The sequence below is a fragment of the Magnolia sinica genome, chromosome 15 (assembly GCF_029962835.1).
Source record: "Magnolia sinica isolate HGM2019 chromosome 15, MsV1, whole genome shotgun sequence".
In the NCBI taxonomy this organism is placed as follows: domain Eukaryota; kingdom Viridiplantae; phylum Streptophyta; class Magnoliopsida; order Magnoliales; family Magnoliaceae; genus Magnolia; species Magnolia sinica.
This window is the reverse complement of record NC_080587.1, coordinates 60,709,953-60,732,987: the sequence shown is the minus strand read 5'-3', so window position 1 is coordinate 60,732,987 and position 23,035 is coordinate 60,709,953. Positions and strand designations below refer to the sequence as shown.

Here is a 23,035-nt window from a genome sequence, read left to right as displayed (position 1 = left end):
AGGATCAGGACATTAATATCATAATTTCCATGAATGTACATACCACAATAAGTATGTGCATGAATTCAACCATAACCATAAACACAGCCACTCACGTTAGGTAACCAAAACCAACAATTAATAAATGTCCAATGTCTGGTTGATCTGATAGGTCAAACATCAGATGACGACAGTGTCCTACGAGAGAGCCACCCAGAGAGAGAGAGGTCATCGATCTAATCAACGGAATTTGATTATTGAATGTGGCAGATCAGCTTCCCCGTGCAGAAATACTTGCTGATTTGACTTTTAACTGGCTGACCGGTGAATAGTTAATGAACAGAAAACAGTCAGTGATCTAATTTAATAAATGCTTATCAATCAAAGATTAGGAACGTTAAATCAATATGAATTTTGGCCAGAACCAAGGGTAGCCATGGGCGGCTATACCCAGGCCCTCTCAACACTAAAAGACCCAAGGCCCAAGCTTGGCCCAAGCCCAACATGGGCAGAGCATAGCAGGACCAAGCCCATGCGTGACAAAATTTGCTGGCTCAGGCAGGACCCGGCTCGGCTGGAAAATTGGTAAAATCCCTATTTCTCACTCGAATATTCCAAATCCATCCATTGATCAAGTGGTTAACATATGTAAAAAGAATTAGACATTTTTGAAGAACAAAACCCAGGGTCTACATTCAAGATGGATGGATTGCCTAACCAAGGATTGGAATAGCATAGTTGTAGGATTTAACACAACTATAAAGTCTGGTCGGGCTCGGCAGCACAGGCTAAAATGACTTGAGACCAGCACACCCAGATAATTGATCAGACTACATGCAAAGCCCAACCCCATGTGTTTTGTTACTGGTATTAGGCTGAGATACATCACGTAGAGTCAAAGGGTATAAACATCAACCATACCCCATCCATCTCTTCACAGGCATTGCACATGCCATACCTACAAACATGTACAGAGAGAAACTGTACAGAGGTATAACAAGCATGTAAAGACATCAGATCACATGATAGATCCACCATTGATGGAAGGGACTGCGACTGGTGTTTCAGAGAGAGACTTTTGCTGCCCAAGTGTAGCATTTTCAACAGATGGATAGCTTTTGCCCACTAAACTGGCAGCATTCTCTCCTGTTGTTGACACATCTGGTTCTCTATTGCTTTGGATCAACTGTACAGACTTCTCAGTTGCATCTGGCTCCTGGCCAGATATTACATCAGGGTGCAGAATTTCAGGCCTTTTCTCTCCCAAGTCAGGCGTAGCAGTTAGGTGGTTGATTACCATTGTTCCTTTCTTGCTCCTTCAAGCCCACCATGAAAACATGACCCATGCCTGCTGCTGGCCTGGTAGTTTTTGCCTGTCAGCCCTGACCCGTTTTGAAAGCAGGTCCTGAATTATTTGAAACTGAAGCTTTCCTTTTGGACACTCGTCTTGCAACGGCAGGTACATTGCTCTTGCCTTTTCCTGCAGATGACTTCATTTCAGGCACCAGAGCTGCAACCGATACTACTCTCTTTACATCGATGGAGCTCTTATCTAGTGCATGGCTGAGATGCGGATTGTCTTGGGGAGTGGCAACTTCAACAGGTTTGACCCTGTGAAGTTCCATTTGTGTAGCCGTATCAGACATCGAGGCATCAAAGCCAACTGCTTTCCGAGTGCTTTGGATGGAAGAGTACTCGGGCTTTTCAGCTGGTTTCTGCTTCTGGTCGGGTGTCATGTCGGCAGGGCCCACTCGAAGGGTCCTCTCCATCAAATCTTGTGCCAATGGAGCAGTAACAGTGGGAGATTGGCTGACCCAGTGCTCATTCCCAGCTTGCATCGAACCAATATTTGCAGTATTCTCATTCTTCAAATCTATCATGTATGTAGGATTGGTGCTTGGTGCAGCTGTGATCTCAGAAGAAGCAGTTGTAGTAACAGAACCTCGACCTCCTGTTTCATGTTCCCTTTTTTCCAGCAAAGGTGATGTACTCCCATATTTCTCTTGCGCAACGGACAGATTCTGAGCTTGGCCTGGAACTAAATCAACAGCCTTTTGGAGACTGGAAATTGGATTGGCTTCATTCTGAGTAAACGCATGCACATGTATTCCTGATGACCCAAGCGATGTTCCCCTGTCTTGGGCAAAACCCAAAACTGGAAGACTTGGAAAGGAATTAGCTTCAGGACCAACAGCAGCTGCATTGGGTTTCCGTTTCGTTGCCCGTCGTCGAGGTTTTCCTTGTGCAGTTTGAGTCTTGTGGCTTTGTTCTATGACTTGTGAGGTCATGGCAGGAACCAGAGTTGCTAGTGAACCGGGGGCAGTTGCTACCACTAACTGATGTTGTGGGTTGGCTTCATTCTGAGTAAACGCATGCACATGTATTCCTGATGACCCAAGCAATGTTCCCCCGTCTTGGGCAAAACCCAAAACTGGAAGACTTGGAAAGGAATTAGCTTCAGGACCAACAGCAGCTGCATTGGGTTTCCGTTTCGTTGCCCGTCGTCGAGGTTTTCCTTGTGCAGTTTGAGTCTTTTGGCTTTGTTCTATGACTTGTGAGGGCATGGCAGGAACCAGAGTTGCTAGTGAACCGGGGGCAGTTGCTATGGTTAACTGATGTTGTGGGTTGGCTTCATTATGAGTAAACGCATGCACATGTATTCCTGATGACCCAGGCAATGTTCCCCTGTCTTGGGCAAAACCCAAAACTGGAAGACTTGGAATGGAATTAGCTTCAGGACCAACAGCAGCTGCATTGGGTTTCTGTTTCGTTGCCCGTCGTCGAGGTTTTCCTTGTGCAGTTTGAGTCTTTTGGCTTTGTTCTATGACTTGTGAGGGCATGGCAGGAACCAGAGTTGCTAGTGAACCAGGGGCAGTTGCTACCGCTAACTGATGTTGTGGGTTGGCTTCATTCTGACTAAACGCATGCACATGTATTCCGGATGACCCAAGCAATGTTCCCCTGTCTTGGGCAAAACTCAAAACTGGAAGACTTGGAATGGAATTAGCTTCAGGACCAACAGCAGCTGCATTGGGTTTCCGTTTTGTTGCCCGTTGTCGAGGTTTTCCTTGTGCAGTTTGAGTCTTTTGGCATTGCTCTATGACTTGTGAGGGCATGGCAGGAACCAGAGTTGCTAGTGAACCGGGGGCAGTTGCTACCGCTAACTGATGTTGTGGGTCGGCTTCATTCTGAGTAAACGCATGCACATGTATTCCTGATGACCCAAGCAATGTTCCCCTGTCTTGGGCAAAACTCAAAACTGGAAGACTTGGAATGGAATTAGCTTCAGGACCAACAGCAGCTGCATTGGGTTTCTGTTTCGTTGCCCGTCGTCGAGGTTTTCCTTGTGCAGTTTGAGTCTTTTGGCTTTGTTCTATGACTTGTGAGGGCATGGCAGGAACCAGATTTGCTAGTGAACTGGGGGCAGTTGCTACCGCTAACTGATGTTGTGGGTTGGCTTCATTCTGAGTAAATGCATGCACATGTATTCCTGATGACCCAAGCAATGTTCCCCTGTCTTGGGCAAAACCCAAAACTGGAAGACTTGGAATGGAATTAGCTTCAGGACCAACAGCAGCTGCATTGGGTTTCCGTTTCATTGCCCGTCGTCGAGGTTTTCCTTGTGCAGTTTGAGTCTTTTGGCTTTGGTCTATGACTTGTGAGGGCATGGCAGGAACTGGAGTTGCTAGTGAACCGGGGGCAGTTGCTACCGCTAACTGATGTTGTGGGTTTCCACTCAATCCTTGTAAGTAAAGGGAAGCATCTGGGATAGGGACCATACTATAAACAGGAAATTCTTGTATTTGAGGTTCCATTGCTGATGTGCCAACACTTTCAAATGGCACCGGAACAATCATAGGGGGTGGAGAGACATCCTTCGCTGCTCTTTTTGGCATGACCTGCCACCATTTCACTGGTGGAGTTGCTTCATTGCATACAAGTTGCACATCTTTGGATGGTGGTGATGGCCCTTTGAATAAGCATGGTAATGACCTTTTGGATGGGAGTGGTGCCACCAAAGATGGCTGTGCTGGTTCTTTTGATAGCACCGGAACAATCATAGGGGGTGGAGAGACATCCTTCGTTGCTCTTTTTGGCATGGCCTGCCACCATTTCACTGGTGGAGTTGCGTCATTGCATGCAAGCTGCACATCTTTGGATGGTGGTGATGGCCCTTTGGATAAGCATGGTAATGACCTTTTGGATGGGAGTGGTGCCTCCAAAGATGGCTGTGGTGGTTCTTTTGATGGCACCGGAACAATCATAGGGGGTGGAGAGACATCCCTTGTTGCTCTTTTTGGCATGGCCTGCCACCATTTCACTGGAGTTGCGTCATTGCATGCAAGCTGCACATCTTTGGATGGTGGTGATGGCCCTTTGGATAAGCATGGTAATGACCTTTTGGATGGGGATGGTGCCTCCATAGATGGCTGTGGTGGTTCTTTTGATGAGGGCGGTACCTCGGTCGGCTGTGGTGGTTCCTTGGATGGCAGTTCTGGCTCTTTGGATGGCTGTTGTGGCTCCCTGACAGATTGTGTCAGCTCTTTCAATTGCGATGATGACTCTATCGATGATGGTAGTGGCAGCCATATGGATAGAGGCAAAGGCTCTGCACATGCAACTGGCAGCAACTCTTTGGATGGTGGATAATCTGTTGATGGCAGCTGTTGCACTTCTGTATCTCCCACGTTTGACCCATCAGCCTCTTTACCCATACATGAATCCCTAGTATCATCCTTCGCTTTGGGGGATTCAGGAGAATCAACTCTACAAAGCTTTTTAAATTCTTCTTTTGTCAATTGATATCCATATGAGTGTACCTACAGGGAAAGAAAAAAGTAAAAAGACCTTCAATGGCAACACTAGATATCATGAGATACTCAGGAAGGATTTCCTTTTCCTTTTCTTTAATGTTTTGTTTGATCCAGCAATGGTACAAGTGGGGCCCAACTTTCAGTGTCCCAAGCCATCAATCAGATGTCCATCAAGGGATGGAGCATGCCTTAATATCTCCCCTCACAGATTATCATAGCAATCTGATGAAAATGGACAACTACAAACAATAGTCCCAGAACCAATGAGAGAGTAACGATCACTGGCTGGGGAAGATTTCTGGGTATATCCTGCCTGCCTTGAGACCCACTATACAAACAATCTGGACCACCAAAAGATGGGTAATTACGTACTACTGATAGGGCCAAGTTAATGCACAACTGGACAGTATATTTCATGTAAAGCTGCCCCATCATGCAAACCACTTCCATTGCTATAAGAGTTCAGTGACAAACCTCTCTAGCTCGTTTACCCCATCCATATCGTTGGGTATCAATCCCCCCAAAGGAGTTGCTTTTCCGTTTTACCATGGCATTGGATGCTTCATCTATCTGCATAGCTTGATAGAATGCCTTCAAGTCGTCGTCTGTCACAAGACGAGGAGGCACAGGCTGTAGTGGCTCTGAGCAATTGTTGCTTCGCACAAGTAGCTTTTGCCACACTTCCTGGAATTTTGGTAATATGAGTCCTCTATTAGAATAGCAGAAAACCAGAACTGGCAGAAAAAAACACATGTATAAAGAGTTCTATTAATAAGCCCACATACATTTTCCAAACCTAGCAGATGTATGGGATATTCATGCCGTGCATCAGGTGGCTCCTGCTGTCAAGATGACCTGGCTCAGAAATCAAGATGGCCTTCTGATCAGGTACGGCACGCATGTCTGTTAGATGTGGCCACTGCAATTGTTTTTTAAAATGTCCACCATTTCGGTCCATGCGTATACCACTTGGATAAGCTGACCAGCATGAGTTTTGGACAAGGTCATTTACATGGTGGGATCCACCTGACGCACGGTTACGATACCCTGATCATGTGCAAGGTTGGCACCTGTAACTGAATGTAGAGGTGTGTTTGGGCTCATCATAGCTCCATGTATAGGACCAAAACACAGACCATCTCTTCTGCATGCCTTTGTTTGTCAATCGATTCAAAAATGTCAATCTCCGAACCGCTGCAAGCAAAAAATAAACATGAGGAAATAAAAAGGAGAGCATGATAGATAATTACAACCATATCTTGCATAAAAATACAGTAACTACAAGAACACGTCAGTAAGAAACAAACTTTTTTACTTTTTCTTTTTTTTCTTTTATTTTTTATTTTTTTGCGTTAGCTTGTTAGTACACACCCATGTCAGTACACACACTCCATGTTAGCCACCCCCAGTAGGGATCGATACCATGACCTCAAGTGTTGAAACGAGGTATCTCCACTCAGTCTGCCAGTTGAGCTATGGATCTGGGTGTCAGTAAGAAACAAACTCAAACTGTAAAAGATAATTGAATTCCTAAAATCAGACCTACCTGCGGGCTATGAGTTCATTCAGAGCATCATCATCTAAAACATGGGCAGCTTCTTCTTTCTTACACTCCCTAAGGAGAGACTCCAAATATTCCCTTCGATCTTCCGGACTGCAATAGTAATACAGTAGAGATCTTTTGAGCGGAAATCATAAAGTCAAGATCATTCATCGGCTTGGTAGTGACAAATCTCATTCTCAACAATTTCTATACAAGCCTCAAGATATTTCAAATTTTGTGGGTTTTTTGGGGATAGATAATCTCACATAAAATAAAAATCAATACAAAATATATGTAAACGGTAAATATGGGATATGTGAATTTTATTGTGTAATTATCAAGAAAACGTCAAGACATTATTTGTTATGTTATCAGTCTTTCGGTGATATTTTGAAAATGCCAAGCTTTCTAAAAATACCAAGTTGAAAGTATTGGTGATAGTATGAGTAGTTGAGCTGACCGTGCACATGCTCCAGCTTGAAATCAAGCCAGACATTAGGTGGGACAGAAACGCACATCAAATGTGAACCATTGTCAATTTTTTTTTAGCATCCAGTTTCCTCATACATGTGCCGCCCACCTGACACCCTGACCAGCCTAATGTTTTGGGTCATGGCGCATAGTGGCAGGCCCACCAAGCAAAAACACAGATCAGGCATGCACGTGCCGCTTGGGAACATGTTGAGGGAGTAGAATCCTTGTGGTAGAACCTTCAAATCCCAATCTACCTAGTATTGTTGTCGAAAAAGCCAGCAGTAATGCTCTGGTTAGCAAGTCCCAGTTTTTGCTCAGATGAAGCCCTAATTTGTTCCTCCACAGAGCACACCTGATTACAGCAATCAGTAAATGTAAAATGATTTAGCAAACAAAGACTTTGTACTCTTAGATATCATCTTAACACAAGAAAAGATTCAGATCCAGTAGTTCATTTCTACAGTTCAAATGCAGCTGTAGAGAAGACATGGAATTCAGTTGGAAAAAGTATTTCATTCATTCAGACATGCATGGGTAAGAGTGGGCGAACTATTTCATTTTCTATTGAAAGCAAGACAACTCAGTTTGGGCTAATATTTAACCAGGATTTACAGTGATGGATAAGGCTAATATACATCTAATGGGATATAAATCTAATGGGATACAAGAGCAACACAATTTGGAAGGAGAAATTATAGGGTCCTGAGCCCCCACATATAGCTTGCTGATGCTTTCAACATGTGGCACCCAGGGATCCATGTCTAGAGACCAAACTGTTGATCTGGTGGCCCTCATTGTGTATGGAGGATGCCCCAAAAATCTCCTACTGGAAGATCCTAACCATTTGATTGTTGTATTCTTTTCTTAACCATCCACTTGTAGACCACTAAACAAAGGTAAAGAGCTTCCAATTTGGGAGCTTTTTTAGCAGCTTCCAATTCGACAGTGTCCATCAGATCAACAGTCTGGATCACCAAACCATGAGCCCCACATGTATAGACTTGAAAGCATCACCAAACTGTACTTCTGCTAAGGCTCACGACCAAGTGTCCCAAATCGGTTGCTTAGCGACCATTATATAACTGTATCGGTGGTGCCTGTTACATTATTCGGGGCCGTAACGAGCACCCCATAGAAAACACACTTGTAATGGCCGCTATGGTCAAAAGATGGCTATTTTTTCTTTAAAATCAGTGCAAATGGCCTCCTTTTCCACTTGTTTTTTCCATTTATTGTCTTGGAGTGTACTCTTTGCCAATTAAAATGCTCGAATTAGGCAGCTTGAATAAACCAAAGTTCCTTGGGCTGTTTTGAGAAAAAATAGAAAAAAGAAGTAAATATCCAAATTTTTCAAAAAAAAAAAAAAAAAACCCTTCAAGAATGAATGTAGGATGAATGGATGTGCAAATTCATGCCTTAGATTAGTCATTTTAATCTGATTTTGTAAATTTTTTTGTATTTTTTATTTTTGGCTTAAAAATAAAAATAAAAATGAATGGTGACTATCAAGAAAAAACCTTAAAAAGTTTTTTTTTTTTTTTAATTTTTAATTTTTAATATTGATTGTAAATGGCTGGAATACTTATATATGGTTCTATTACGGGGCAGATACAGGTTTTTTAGGGGTTTTTTCAATAAATAAAAAAATAAAAAAGAGAGACCATAACGGTCGTTACAGGGCCGTAATAGCCGTTATGCCCTGTATCGTAAAGGTAACGGTGGTGGCCGTTACGGCCATCGTTACCATTACGGAACACCTTGGACATGGTCCATAAAATGAAGCAAATCCAAATCTCAAGTGGACCACACAGTAGGGATTGAATTTCCACCGTTAAAAACTTCTTGTGGCCACAAAGCTTTGGATCAAGCTGTTATTTGTGTTTTCCCTTTAATCCAGGTATGTGTGACCTTATCAACAGGTTGGTTGGCAAATAAACATTATGTTGGGCCCTAAAAACCTTTACTGGTGGGCATTCAATGACCGCTTTTTCCTATGGCGTGGCCCACTTGAGATTTGCATCCGCTTCATTTTTTGGATTGTGCCCTAAAATGAACTGGCAAAACAGATGGACGTCATGGATATAAAAAACATACATAGGGCTGGGCCACATAGTCAAGGCTCACCCACATGTGGATTGCCTACTGACGTTGCTAGTAGCAACTACTAGTAGACGGTGCGTTGTGGGCCCCACCATGATGTATGCATTTTAACCAAGCCGTCCATCCATTTTGCCAAATCCTTTTATGGCATGAGTGCAAAAGAGCCAAATCCAAATCTCAAGTGGACCACACCACATGAAACAATGGTGATTGAATGCCCACCATTAAAAACTTCTTTGGGGTCACAAGTTTTGGATCAAGTTGATATTGGTGTTTTCCCTTCATCTAGGTATGTGTGACAAATCAACAGGTTGGATGGTGAATAAACATAATAATGGACCCTGGGAAGCTTTTAATGGTGGACATTCAATCACCACTACCCATATTCTAGCCAGATTTTGGTCTAGACATGGGGATTATTCAATGTGAAATAGTGTGACCCCCAGTCGGTGCCGCAACTATTATGGGCGTGGTAGGGAGTGCATCTATTAAAGGACTATCCATTTGGAGGTTGTGCTTGCTTGCATGTCTACGGAATATATGGGGAGAACATAACGCTCAATGTTTTGACAATTCCCACAAAGTGTGGGAGGAGAGGCTTTGGAAGATTAAGAAAGACGTCTTTGAATGGGCCGTGGATCTTATGCATATTGACATGATTGTAGCTCGGTCTATTTTGTTTCCTTTAATCTCATGTATGTTTTTTTTTCGGCTGGCTATTGTTGGTCCGCTTTTTAATAAAATTCCATTCATAGCTCTTCAAAAAAAAAAGAAAAATCATTATTGCCTCTATCATATGGTCCACCTAAGATTTGAATATGCCTCATTTTTGGGCTCATGCCATAAAATGAGCTATCATGGATAAAATGTATACATCATGGTGGGCCCACAGAGCACCATCAAATAGCGTTTGGGTCATGCCCTAAAATTTAGGGGCTCATGCCCTAAAATTTAGGGGCTCATGCTAAAACATATGGACGGCATGGATACAACACATACATCGAGATGGGCCCACGTTCAGGGCCTCATCCACTAGTCGTCCACATGAGATTTGGATCTGCCTCATTTTTGGACCATGCCCTAAAATGAGTTGGAAAAACAAATGGATTGGCATGGATATACAATGCATACATCAAGGTGGGCCCCATGTACAAGGCCCTAAAGAATTGTACATGAGGCTCCACGTAATACACCAATATTGTAAATAATAGTAAAACATGCAAATATGAGATGTTTTCGTATTACATTCTTTCTAATAAATTTGTCATCGATATTATGTAGTTAAAAATTAAATATAGAAGATCTGCAATCAATCCCAAGTTGCCAAGTTCATAAATTCATCAGACAACCCAATACAACATTCTTACCAAAAAGTAGACCATTACACTACTATAAACATGTTCAAAAAAAATAAAAATAAAAATGAATGCATATTTAGAATATTTACATTTTTCTGAAATTTATGAATATTTTTCGAGGAAAAAAAAAAGTCAACAGATACAAGGTCATATCGGCCCTTACAGCCCCTGTATCGATAATGGTAGTGACCATTACAACCACCATTACCAATACAGAACACCTTGCACAACACAATGGTACAGTCAACTACAGATCACGATGTTAATGAGGATCAACTGGGTAAACGAGGCTAAACTTATAAACATACTAAGTCACAATACAACCAAGGGGGTCCTTACTCATGCCTCAGTGGTAGACTCACAAAATTTTCAACAAGAGGTCATGGGTTCGAGTACCCATTGTGGTGAAAATCCATTGTGGTGTGAGTGTGTGGGTGTGAGTGGGGAGTGAGTGCGTGTAAATAAAAATAATAATAATAATAAAAAAAAAAAAAACAGCCAGGGGAGAGCATCATGGGGAGGTTGGTACTAGTGGCACTGGAGGCAGTGTTCAAATTATCTCCGAGATTCTCGAAATACCTCTGATATTATTTTTATCTCCAGCTCAGCGATACCGATAACACAGGTAGCGATACCGATAACGCTGGTAGTATCAGAAATTCCTGGTAATAGCAATGTATTGCTAAGTATCACCAATGCATCAATACCGCTAATGTAATCGCCAATATTTTCAACTATGTAAATTCTAGGTGTCGCTTGTATTGCCAATGCATCAATATCACCCATGTATCGCCAATATTTTGGACTGTAAATTCTAGGTAATGCTTGTATCATAAGTATATCGACGATATTTCAATAATATCGCTAACGTATTGATATCATCAAAATTTTATTTATTATAAAAGAAATTATTTCAATTTTTTTCATGGGCACATGGTTGCATCTAGTGTTCAAATTGTCATTGATAATATTGATAATATCTCGATATTATCGATATCGCAACATGCACGATATTGAGACCACAATCTTTCGTTTCCTTTCCAATTATTGATGATTTCTCGGTGAAATATCATGTGTTGTTAATATTTTGCAATATCGATGGTCGTTTGGATGGAAGGTTGGATGATTAAATAGGTTAAAGGGGATGGTTGGACTAATTTCTTACAATAACACATGCTTTTAAGGCCCCATTAAATGGAAACTTGTAATGTATGCATTCTTTTTGTAATTTTTTACTTCCAAATATGAAAATATGTACATTTTAACATCTTATGAAGTTTCACTGAAAATTCCACCGTTTTCCCCATGTTTCCCCGCATTTCCAGTTATCAACGGTAGTATCGACGATATTGATATTGTTTTTGTATCCTTGACCAACGAAACTTATAGCGATACCGATACTTCGAACACTGACTGGAGGACATGGAGCAATGTGAGATCCAGGACAACAAACTACTTACGATCGGTATTGTGTTATGTATGGCATCCTTGGGCTAGAGATGCGTATCGGTTATCACGCGGAAAATATCATTTATACCGAGTAATTTATTGCACTTTTTGGGAAACATGGGGGAAAATTGGGAAAATGGTTGAATTTTCAATGAAACTTCAGGGATTGTATCATAACATCTCAAAAAAGAAGTGCACCTAATAGATTTCCTTTGTATAAGGTCATAAGTTATGCGTTGTCTGACTAAACTAATGCAACTATATTCAAATTGAATGCATAATATTTAGAGTGTATGAGATGATTATTTCATCAAACACTCCTAAATACTTCGAAATTAGTCTCAATTGACGACTAGTTAAAGGAAAATTTCGAAAAAAAAAATTTAATAATTTTTATTAATTTTTAAATAAAAAATGGTTTTTATTTTTCAAAAATTGGCAAGGAGTTCACTAATCAGTAGATTAGCCCTCATACATGCTTGATTTCATGTTTGGAGTGCAACATTGCATACAATTTGGAAGAAATTGGGGAAATTTTGAATTTTCCCTTTTTTTTTTCCAAATCTGACCACCTACACTCAAATTTTGAAATTAGAGTATATGTGATGATCATTTAATCAAATACTCCTAAATACTTCAAAATTAGTCTCAATTGACAACTGGTTGAAGGAAATTTTCGAAAAGAAAAATATGGAGAACATGAAGAACCAGTGGAAATCGAAATCAAAACTCCATGATTTTCGATGCAAAATATTAAGAACCAATGGATTTGTAACCATTTGACATTGATTCAACATAATTTCAACAACAAAAAAGGGATCGGAAATTGAAAATGCTCACTGGATCGAACATGTGGGATATCTCAGCACTACTTGTGCGTTTCATATCGCAAAGGTGGGATACAAGATATATCGTGGGATATATCGGCTGATATCATTGATATTTAAAACATTGTATGGAACCAGTAGAGGCACTATTATGTTGGGCTATTCCTAGCCATCGATCAAGTCCATTTGCAGTAGGTCGATATGGGGGCGACACATATCCGGATCCAAAGCTGAGTTATCAGTCATTGTAGTCTCACTCTTAACAGTACGAGTATGAGTAAAATACAGGTACCAAGGGCAGCTGCAATACAGGCACAGCTATAGCGGTGGGCTTGGTGACTTTGATTATGGATATAGGTCTTCCTCCTACACTAGTGGATATTTTTACTCAAGGTTAACACAACAGATGCCTAATGAGGATCGTGATTATTCATCACTGGGTTTTATTGACATGATATTTCTCTTTGGATTTGGTTATTATTGTTATGCAGCACCTATTCCATAGGGACCACAACTGCAACCTGATGATGACGAGGACATGGAGGTCGACTAGCCACAGGCAACAAGATTTTTATTCCGGTGGTGATTGACTAGAGTGGTGACACAAATACAATTGTTGTGTATAAATTGTAAATTTGTAATATTTTTGTATATATGTTTGTCCATTGGGCTTTGAGCCTTTGAGTGACATTATTTTATGACTAATCTCTTACAATTTGAGTCTTTTGTCAATTTTTCCATGGTTATATAAATATAAATAATTAATTATCTCATTATTAGTTACATTCATGCTAGTATAATCTTATCATTGATATTAAATATTTGAGAAATTAATTTTAGGAAATTTGCAGTTAATATAAGCCTCTATCAAGTTCATAAAATCATTAGACAAGCCGAGACAGCATTGTTACAAAAAGGTGGATTTGTACACAATCATAAACATGTTCAAAAACAAAAAAGAATACATATTTAGAAATATATTTAGAACCTCTAATATATTTGGGATTCTTTCCATATTTTTTCTTCTGTTTTTTTGTTTGCAGAATTTATTTATTTTTACCATTACAAGAGTGTAATGGCCATTATACCCCCCAACAACAGTCATTACGCCTATAGTAATGGTGAGGACCATATGCCTACCGTTATTTTTATGTCATACCTCACTCACGACATCAGAATTCCTCATCCGGGAGGAAGAAATCCAATGGGCAATGCAAGCATGTCCAAGATTTGGTTTGTCGTGGATCAATTTCATCATTATCTAAGCCTTATCCCAACTAATTGGGGTCAACTTAGCTACTTGAATCCTTTTTTGCTATTCCACTCTATCAAGGGCGATAAATCCAGTTAGACCATAGGTCGTCAAATATTTTCTTATTACCTCCACCCACGTCCTTTTGGGCCTTCCCCTTGTCCTTTTAGAGCCTTCAACTTATACCAACTCACGACTTCTAACCGGTGCAGTTCTTGATCGCCGTTAGACATGACATGACCAAACCATTTAAGACTACTTACCCTCATCTTATTACCCATAGGTGCAACTCTCCCTTGAATGCATTCATTTCTAATTCTTTCTGTCTTGCCACTCATCCATCTCAACATCCTCATTTCAGCTACACTCATCTTATGAACATGTTCCTATAAATTTGTGCATAAAAAAATGGCACATCCTAAAATAACACATAATTTCCACAAAAAAAAGAGTAGAGAAATCAAAGCCAATAACAAGCAAAAGATAGATTTAATACAATCAAATAATAAAATAACTGAAAATATCTGAAGGGCAAAGGGCATCCATGGGCTGTTAAGATGGCCATGGATCATCAGTTCATCATCATGCCTAGTCCAAAAATTTAGGGTTGCCTTTTAAGTGGTAGATATGCAAAAGCTGTATGATCGGCTGCCCACCAGACATCACCCTGCCTCTTTTACCCAAGCTCTTGTAACTGGCCGTGTCAAGGGTCAATTAGACACCTCTATGCATGCCAACCTGGTCCCACCAAGCATTGACCACCACCCAACTATTAAATGCACACCCCAAAGGACGAGCAACCACAGGTAGGGCCATGAGAGGCAGTGAAGGCAGACCACTTAGCACGAAGCACCAACAAAAACAAAAGGTCATGTTCAGGTAGTTGGATGCATAAAAGAGCAGGGACACACTGATAATGATTACCCAAAGGCTTTATTTCTGCACCTTAGAATAACTATTGGACACTACCCAAAAAAGGAGACTAGTGATGTGTAGAGCATATGAGGTGCAAGATGAGACTGCTGAGTACACAACAATAGCATGGAGCCCAATTATACATGTTTACCAAACACCAATCACATACCAACATGCCCCATACTGCACTAGTCGATGTACTGTGCATAGAAAAGAAATATGCAAGCAATGAAGATTTCTAGCATGCAATATGAGGAAAAATTGCTAGGCATGGTTAAAAGAAACATAGCTGAGGGGAAAAAAAAAAAAAAATTGCTGTGGAAGCATGTATAGGGGACAAGTAATTTAAGTAAGAGAGTATAAAATCCACCGTTTCTAATCGAAGAACAAGCACATCCTTCTTTTGACCAATCCTGTGAACCCTCGCTTGCGCTTGCAGATCCACCTGAATAAGCACCCAGAAGAAACAAGATTAATAATGAACTCAAAATGCATGCAAACTGACTCACAAACACGAGGGTTGCCAATTGCAAGCATTAGACTGCACGAGTCCCAATAGGACAAGTGGAGCATGATCTGTAGACTTCTATGGTAGACCCCACCACATATGGCCATGACCTAAAAAATCAGGAAGATCATAAAATACAAAGTGCTTGACCAAACAGGGCCGAGAAAATGAGAGCTTACTGCTTTATACCTCGAATCGAGAGGTTAAGATCATCTGACTGATTTTTTGCGCCACGCCCAATATATGCTTAGGGCCGATAGACAAGTGTTCCAAATTAGGACATCTCTGCCATATCTCCATGAGAACAAGGGTACAACAAGTCATGCAGAATTAGAACCCAAAAGGGAAACTATTTTTTAAATTACCTGTGGATTCCAATCGGGGTCAAATATGATGACTGTATCAGCAGATTGTAGATTCACTCCAACACCGCCAGCCCGAATACTACCATCACATGCAGATAATATAGTACAACATTTTATATTACACCCAGTGTCTGTCAACCAGACAAATGAAATAGGTTCCTCAATTTTCTTTCATTGTGTGGAAGCAACAGGACAGAAAATGCACAAATTTACCTGATCAGAAAAATAAAAGTAGGAGAATCTGGCCGATTGAATTCTTCGATAAGGGCACCACGTTCATTTCCTGGAGTATTTCCATCCAAACGAAGGTACTTGTAACATTTCCAGGTAAGATATTCCTCCATAATATCGAGCAGTCTAGTCATTGTGGAGAAGAGAAGCACCTGCAGCATAATCATCCCAGATCAACCTAGCTGATTCTTCAAAGCATTGAAAATGGTCACTTAGCTTGATTCAACAAGAATAACAAATGAGATATAGAGACTTCTGCAAACAAGAAGAGCATCTCTAACGAGCCTTTTGACCTTGGCTAGCTCTAACAAAGACTCATCAGATTTATATTGTCATATTTAAATGATCTTACAGCAACTAATTACCATTGCATGGTTCAAGTTGAAAGCTCTAAAAGGGAAAGGCAAAGGCCCAAAAGAATGCAGTTGGAGGTAGTAAGAAAAGATTTGATGACCTATGGTTTCATTGAGGATGTGGTCCCTGATAGAGTGGAATGGCGGGACAGGATTGATGTGGCTGAGCCCAATTAGTTAGGATAAGGGTTAGATGTTGGTGACTTGGTGGGGAGGGGGCGTTGGCAAGAAAGGCAAAGGATGGTGGAGGGTGACTCTTTTGGCAGGTTTTTGGGAGCTATGGGAGGAACGAAATCATCGTTGTTTCCAGACCATTAATAGGGAAGCTCTGGAGCTTTTTACGAGGGCTAGGGTAGATGTTAGGGATTGAGGGGCAATTTGGACTGGAGATGTTGGTTAGAAGCTTATGTATTGGTAGGTTCCCTTGAGGATTGTATTTCTTTGGGCCGGTTGTGGCATTTTTTTCAATAAAATTGTTAGTGTTCAGAAAAAAAAAAAAGGCTTAGATGTGGAGGTCGACGATGATGATGATGATAAGACCATACAATGATCTGATAGAATTGTACCAAATGATTTTTTTGAAGGAACCAGATGAGTTTGTAATCAAGGGAGCCGGCAAATGGAAACCAAAAATTCAAGAAAATATGTTTCTCAACATTGATGCCATTTTATTTACACTGTTTCTCTGACCCTATTTCATCTCTCAACACATTTTAAAGATAGAGAAAAGGAATAACAGTGTAGACCTATATGTTACTTAGCTCTCTTACAACTTACCACTAATAGATAGCAAGTAATAAATGCAGCAACTGATCCTCTACACCAAAGTAGTCTGTATCGGTAATGGTGGCCATAATGGTCACCACCATTACAAATATGGTTATCGGCCGTAACATCCGATACAGGAGTAACGACCGTTATGACCCTCGTAACAGTTGGAAAAAAAAATGCCCAAAAAAATCTGAAAAATACCTAAAAAATCCATAAAAATGTAAACATTTCAAATTCGTATTCATTTTTTGTTTTAAACATGTTTATAGCAGTGTACCAGTCCACTCTTTGGTGAGAGTGTTGTATTAAGCTATCTGGTAAATTTATGAACATGGTTATGTATCTCTAATGTTTGCACATCACAATCAAGCATTAGAATTAGAAATCAAGAAGAAAAAAAACATGTATACCACGTTTTTCAATTTTTAAAAAAAAATGGCCTTCAGAGCTTCTATTCGCCCAAATTGCTTCAATCTATTGTTTTAATCCTAAAAACATTAGTAGTTGAAATTTGCTGTAAAATGATTTTGGAAAGTTTTTGGAATGAGAAAAGTGAAAAGAAAAAAAATAATAAAAAAGAGATGGATTTCCATAGAAAAAATGTGGTCATTTTTCGACTGTTACGAGGGTAACATTCATTATGCCCTGTAACGACCATTACGACCCCCCGTAACGGCCGATACAAAAAACCAACTACCCTGTTTCACCCATGTATTGCATAATGGTCACGGCCCTATACGTATCGGCCTTTACAACTGTATCGTAACAGATACGGAACGCCTTGCTCTACACTCATAATTGATATACATTTTTGTATCACTACACGAAGCTAGAATACGCCTGACAACTTTCATGTGTAATTGAGACCATTCGTTACTCGTATGAAACTTTAGCTATAGTGATTAATTGGCATGAAACACAGGGAAAGATATGCTAATAAGATATCTGTTGTAAAAGAACCATTGCTCAGAAACCCAAACCCAGACCAACCATCTCACCATGCAATCCAAGACGTGGTGCACCGACAGCTTGGCCAACAACATAGACTTTTAATTGGAAAAAAAAAAAAAAGGTTAGGCTTCTTAGTCCTCCTCTTCAAGTCGATGAATCTACAGGGTTTTAAGTGACCCAATCGATTCTAACATATTACATTTCAAACAATACTAGATATGCCCTAAGTTGATTTTTAACAATATATACAGAAATGCATGCATCCATACCTACATATAGACATACATAAATACATACATATATGCACCTATATATAAGCAAACCATGGGTAGGGCTTAAGTTATACTTGCTAATTTATCTCACACTCCTACCCATGCTTCATAGTTGTTTAGGCTTGCTACACGGATGCTTGCCTGTTACCGAACCCCCTCCATAAATGGATAGATGGATGGTTGAATGGAGGGATGGATGGATGGATCATCATGCATGTGTTTGTGCATGTTTGTACGCATGCATGCATGGATGGGTGGTTGGTAGGATTGATGGATGGATGGATGAAGGAAGCATTGTTGGGATGTATGGATGTTGGATGGATAGATGGTTGGTACGATAGGTGGTTGATACTTGATAGAATCGATGGATGAATGGATGGAAGGATGGTTAGTTGGATGGGATGATTGGATGTGATGATTGGACGGATAGATCATAGATGGGATGGATATGGATGGATGGATGGATCATCATGCATGTGTATTGTGTTTATGTGCTTATTATACATGGATGTATAATGTATGAATGTATGTTTGTTGCATGCATGCATGGATTGATGCATTACATGTTAATTAGTTTAATAAGATGTAAGTGATTATTGTGTTATTAATGGATGTTATTATTCATTGTATTTATATGCAAGTAGCAATAAGTAAACTGTCGTCAAGAAAATGAGCAAGGGACATTGGGTGGAAACATGAACAACCAATTGAGGCAAATAAATATGGAACAATTTCGGGGGGTATAAGAATGTGAAGGATTACCAAGTGTTCTAAGGGAGGTGAAAGCATATATTCGAAAAGTGTTTAATGAAAGGGTAGACACATGGGCAACAGCAGGAGGAATGGGAGAGGGATATCAGATAGAAGTTGCATTACGGGTTCCTAGATGGGGCCCAGAGACTATTAATAAGAAACATGATGACGATGATAAGGAGGTGTTGGCATCTCCCGAAGACTACACTACTGAGCGGGAAAGGGGGGAGCATAGAGAAGCAAGTGTGAGTGCTTAGCATTGAGGTAGGATAGGGTGCAAAGGAGACGACTTGAGGAGACTACGCCATTGTTTGAGAGCTCTAGATGGGAGGTTAATGGGAGCAATAGGGGGGGGGTTGAAAGAGACAGTAGAGATGGTGATTTAAGAGGCCTGGCCTACAATGCACCCGTATTACAGATGCACCCATTGCGGGTGCAAAGAAAACGAGACTTAAAGACATATGGAGAAAAGAGGGTTTCAAGGAGACTACGGGGAGCATTATAGCTAAGTGGTTCATTTTGAGCCACATGCTAAGAAATGCAGCAACTAGCCCTCATTTCCATAATATTATCGACATCGTGCAGCATGTTAGAATAGGCATCAAGCCTTCAATGCCAAAGGCAATCTGAATACTTTGATCGCGAGTACAAGGAAATGCAACCATGGGTACATGAACTCAAGCCAAACTAGGAGACATAAGAAGTGATGGTCATATGCAATTGGTGGACGGGACCCACGAAGTTGTTCATTATCAACTTTATGGTATTATAGAGGACAACCCGTTTTCCTTTGATATATTAATGCATCCGCCCAATCAAAAATCACTCCTATATATACAATCTTTGGAAGGGAGTGATTAGAGAAGCGGGATGAAAGAATTTGGTACAAGTTGTGGCAGATAATGATGGTACGATCAACAAGGCAAGGAAGAAGTTGATAAAGAAGTATAGTATTTACTAGACCTAATGCGCACTAATTCAATTAACCTGATTCTCGAAGCGATATGCTAGAGACAAACAGTCAGGAACACCATCAAAGTAGTGAGAAGGGTGACGAACTTCATATATAGTCACTCATGATTGTTAGCAACAATGCGTTGACCTTATCAGGGAGGATATTGTCTAGCCAGGTGCGACATGGTTTGCCATGAACTTTATCAAACCAAACAACTTGTACGAGCTCAGAGTGGGGCTTAGGGTTTGTTCAAAACTGAGGGTTATTTCGAGAGGAATCAGAGACAGGCCCAAACTACATAGAGGGCTGCAGGGATGGTGCTTAGTGATTCCTTTTAGGACAGAGTTCATGACGTAGATGCCATCCTCTGGTCAATTTATGGCGTCCTTAGGGCCGTAGATAATGAGACGTGACCTTCGATGGAGTCGATGTACGAGTTTATGAGATTGAGGAGAGGGGATACGGGCCGCATCCCCCAATTCGCATCTATGGGTGCTACAAATCAGCGAGATAGATAGACCAAGACCCTTGAACAACTACTCCACCAGGCTAGTGAGTTTATTACATTTAACTTTATTTATTTATCACTTGCACTTGCACTTTAAGTATTACTTTTGTGCAGTGTTTTAAATAGCGGGAGTGTGATGCGTAGCGCTTTGCCCTCTATAGCGTGTAGCGTAAATACGTAGCGTGTAGCGTAAGCTACACGATACTTCTATTTTTTAATTTAAAAATAGGAAAAATATAATAAATAGTGAAAAAAATGAAATATATATATATATATGCCTAAAAGATGATTTATTTTATCAATTATAAGCATGTTCAAAAAAGTTATTAGTTATCATTTATCAAAAGCCAATCCGCATATATAAGCCAAATCAAATAATTATCACATCAACAACTTTCTAAACAAACCACTTTAATTAATAATGTCTAATTGAAACCACAAGTCACAACTATGAAAAGAAATAAAAATCCCATAGGTTAAAAGTATCAAGTATAATATAAGTGTCACATTCCTCAACATTAGAAACAAAGAAAACGTGAAAAAAATAATAAAAAAATAAAATAGTAAAAAAAATACATTGTAGTTTACACTACGGACGCTACGCACCACGTAGCTGTAGCGTACGCTACGGCCCCTGCAGCGTACGTTACAGAGGATTTACGCTATTTGGGACGCTACGTAGCGTACACTACAGGCGCTATTTGAAACACTGCTTTTGTGTATATGTTAATGCAACTAAGTACATATTATTTGGGTTTCATCATACTACATGAACCCCAAGTTCCATTACAAACATCGCTTATCGGAGGATAACAATTGACGATGACTGTCCAGTAGGTCTATGAAATGTTGTTCCCTAACTCGAAGGAAAAAAGCAGATTTTTAGAACCAGGTAATGTAAATTGAGCAAATTTCAATAATAGTAAAATAGATTTACTTTCTTATAGTCTCTACAAATATGGGTGGTTAATAATGGTGATTTGTGAATCTGTGTTTCTAGTTGTTCTGTTTTAGATATGCTAGAGTGTGTTCTCAGTCGCAACAACATAAGCATCGAGAGAGACAACGATGCCATATGAGTTTATTTACTATTTTAATTAATTAAGTAGTATGGTTTATAATTAACTGCATTCCTCGTTTAAACTAAAACATGCTTCTATTGGATATGCAGACAAGTGGTGGCGATGTATGAAGGCCATGTACCCACACTGCAGTTATTGATCATCCATGTTCTCAACCAAACTGTCTGCTCTTCGCCATGTGAAAGGAATAAACTGGGATATGAAAAGCTACAAAAGCTTGTATACTGCCATCATGGTATGCCAAATCGGTTACGTATCGGCCGTATCGGCCGATACGTAACGGTAACGGTACGAACCGTTACCCGTTTCGGGGCCGAAACGGCCGATTCAATTTTTTGTACCCGTATCGGCCGATACGGGACCGATACGGGCGTAACGGCCCGAAACGGGCCGTTACGGGCCGGTAACGGGCCTGAAACGGTAACTTTTTTTTTTTTAGCTCTGTTTTTGCTGTTTTTTTAAAACCTCTTGCTTCCAAACCGTTTCTAACTCCTTCTACTACTAATTTCGACCAACCTTAGCTAGGTATTTGATAGAAAAGCACATTATATTATAGATTTTTTTGAATCAAAGCTCGGTGGGCCATTTTTCAAAAATTCGTCAAAAATAGGTATTTATACTTTTTTTTAATATATTTTGCTGTTTTAATCATGTCATATGATGTGTTAATCATAGTAGAACATGTTAATGTGCATTTTACAGATTTGGGGTGCCATTTAATAATTTTTTAATATTTTTTTCTATTTACGCATGAATTTTGGCCCCTTTTTTTAAAATTCGAAAAATCAGTTTTTAATGGTTGTTTTGCTGTTTTAATCATGCCATTTGATGTATTAATCATAGTAGAACATGTTAATGTGCATTTTACAGATTTGGGGTGCCATTTTATATTTTTTTTTATATTTTTTTCTATTTACGCATTTATTTTGGCCCTTTTTTTGAAAATTCGAAAAACCATTTTTAAATGATTCTTTCGCTGTTTTAATGATGTCATATGATGTGTTAATCATAGTAGAACATGTTAATGTGCATTTTACAGATTTGGGGTTCCATTTTATATATTTTTTATATTTTTTTCTATTTACGCATTTATTTTGGCCCTTTTTTTGAAAATTCGAAAAATCATTTTTAATGATTCTTTTGCTGTTTTAATGATGCCATATGATGTTTTAATCATAGTAGAACATGTTAATTTGCATTTTACAGATTTGGGGTGCCATTTTATATTTTTTTAATATTTTTTCTATTTACGCATTTATTTCGGCCCTTTTTTTGAAAATTCGAAAAATCATTTTTAATGATTCTTTTGCTGTTTTAATGATGCCATATGATGTGTTAATCATAGTAGAACATGTTAATGTGCATTTTACATATTTGGGGTGCCATTTTATATATATATATATATTTTTTTTCTATTTACGCATTTATTTCGGCCCTTTTTTTGAAAATTCGAAAAATCATTTTTTAATGATTCTTTTGCTGTTTTAATGATGCCATATGATGTGTTAATCATAGTAGAACATGTTAATGTGCATTTTACATATTTGGGGTGCCATTTTATATTTTTTTCTATTT

The 23,035-nt window shown here is 39.6% G+C and overlaps 1 protein-coding gene across 3 annotated transcripts in view; it reads right to left on the bottom strand.

Moving 5' to 3' along the window:
- Positions 1-669: 669 nt before the first annotated feature.
- Positions 670-23,035, bottom strand: part of LOC131226679 (chromatin structure-remodeling complex protein SYD-like) — a 51,733-nt gene continuing 29,367 nt past the window's right edge. For all 3 annotated transcript variants that reach the window (XM_058222308.1, XM_058222307.1, XM_058222309.1), the window contains 8 exons: positions 15,798-15,967; positions 15,585-15,663; positions 15,082-15,156; positions 7,065-7,162; positions 6,340-6,447; positions 5,930-5,987; positions 5,268-5,477; positions 670-4,799 (listed from right to left, as the gene is read on the bottom strand). In XM_058222308.1, coding sequence (XP_058078291.1) covers positions 1,356-4,799; positions 5,268-5,477; positions 5,930-5,987; positions 6,340-6,447; positions 7,065-7,162; positions 15,082-15,156; positions 15,585-15,663; positions 15,798-15,967 — 4,242 coding nt within the window. In that variant the 3' untranslated portion in view covers positions 670-1,355. The remainder of the gene's footprint in view (positions 4,800-5,267; positions 5,478-5,929; positions 5,988-6,339; positions 6,448-7,064; positions 7,163-15,081; positions 15,157-15,584; positions 15,664-15,797; positions 15,968-23,035) is intronic.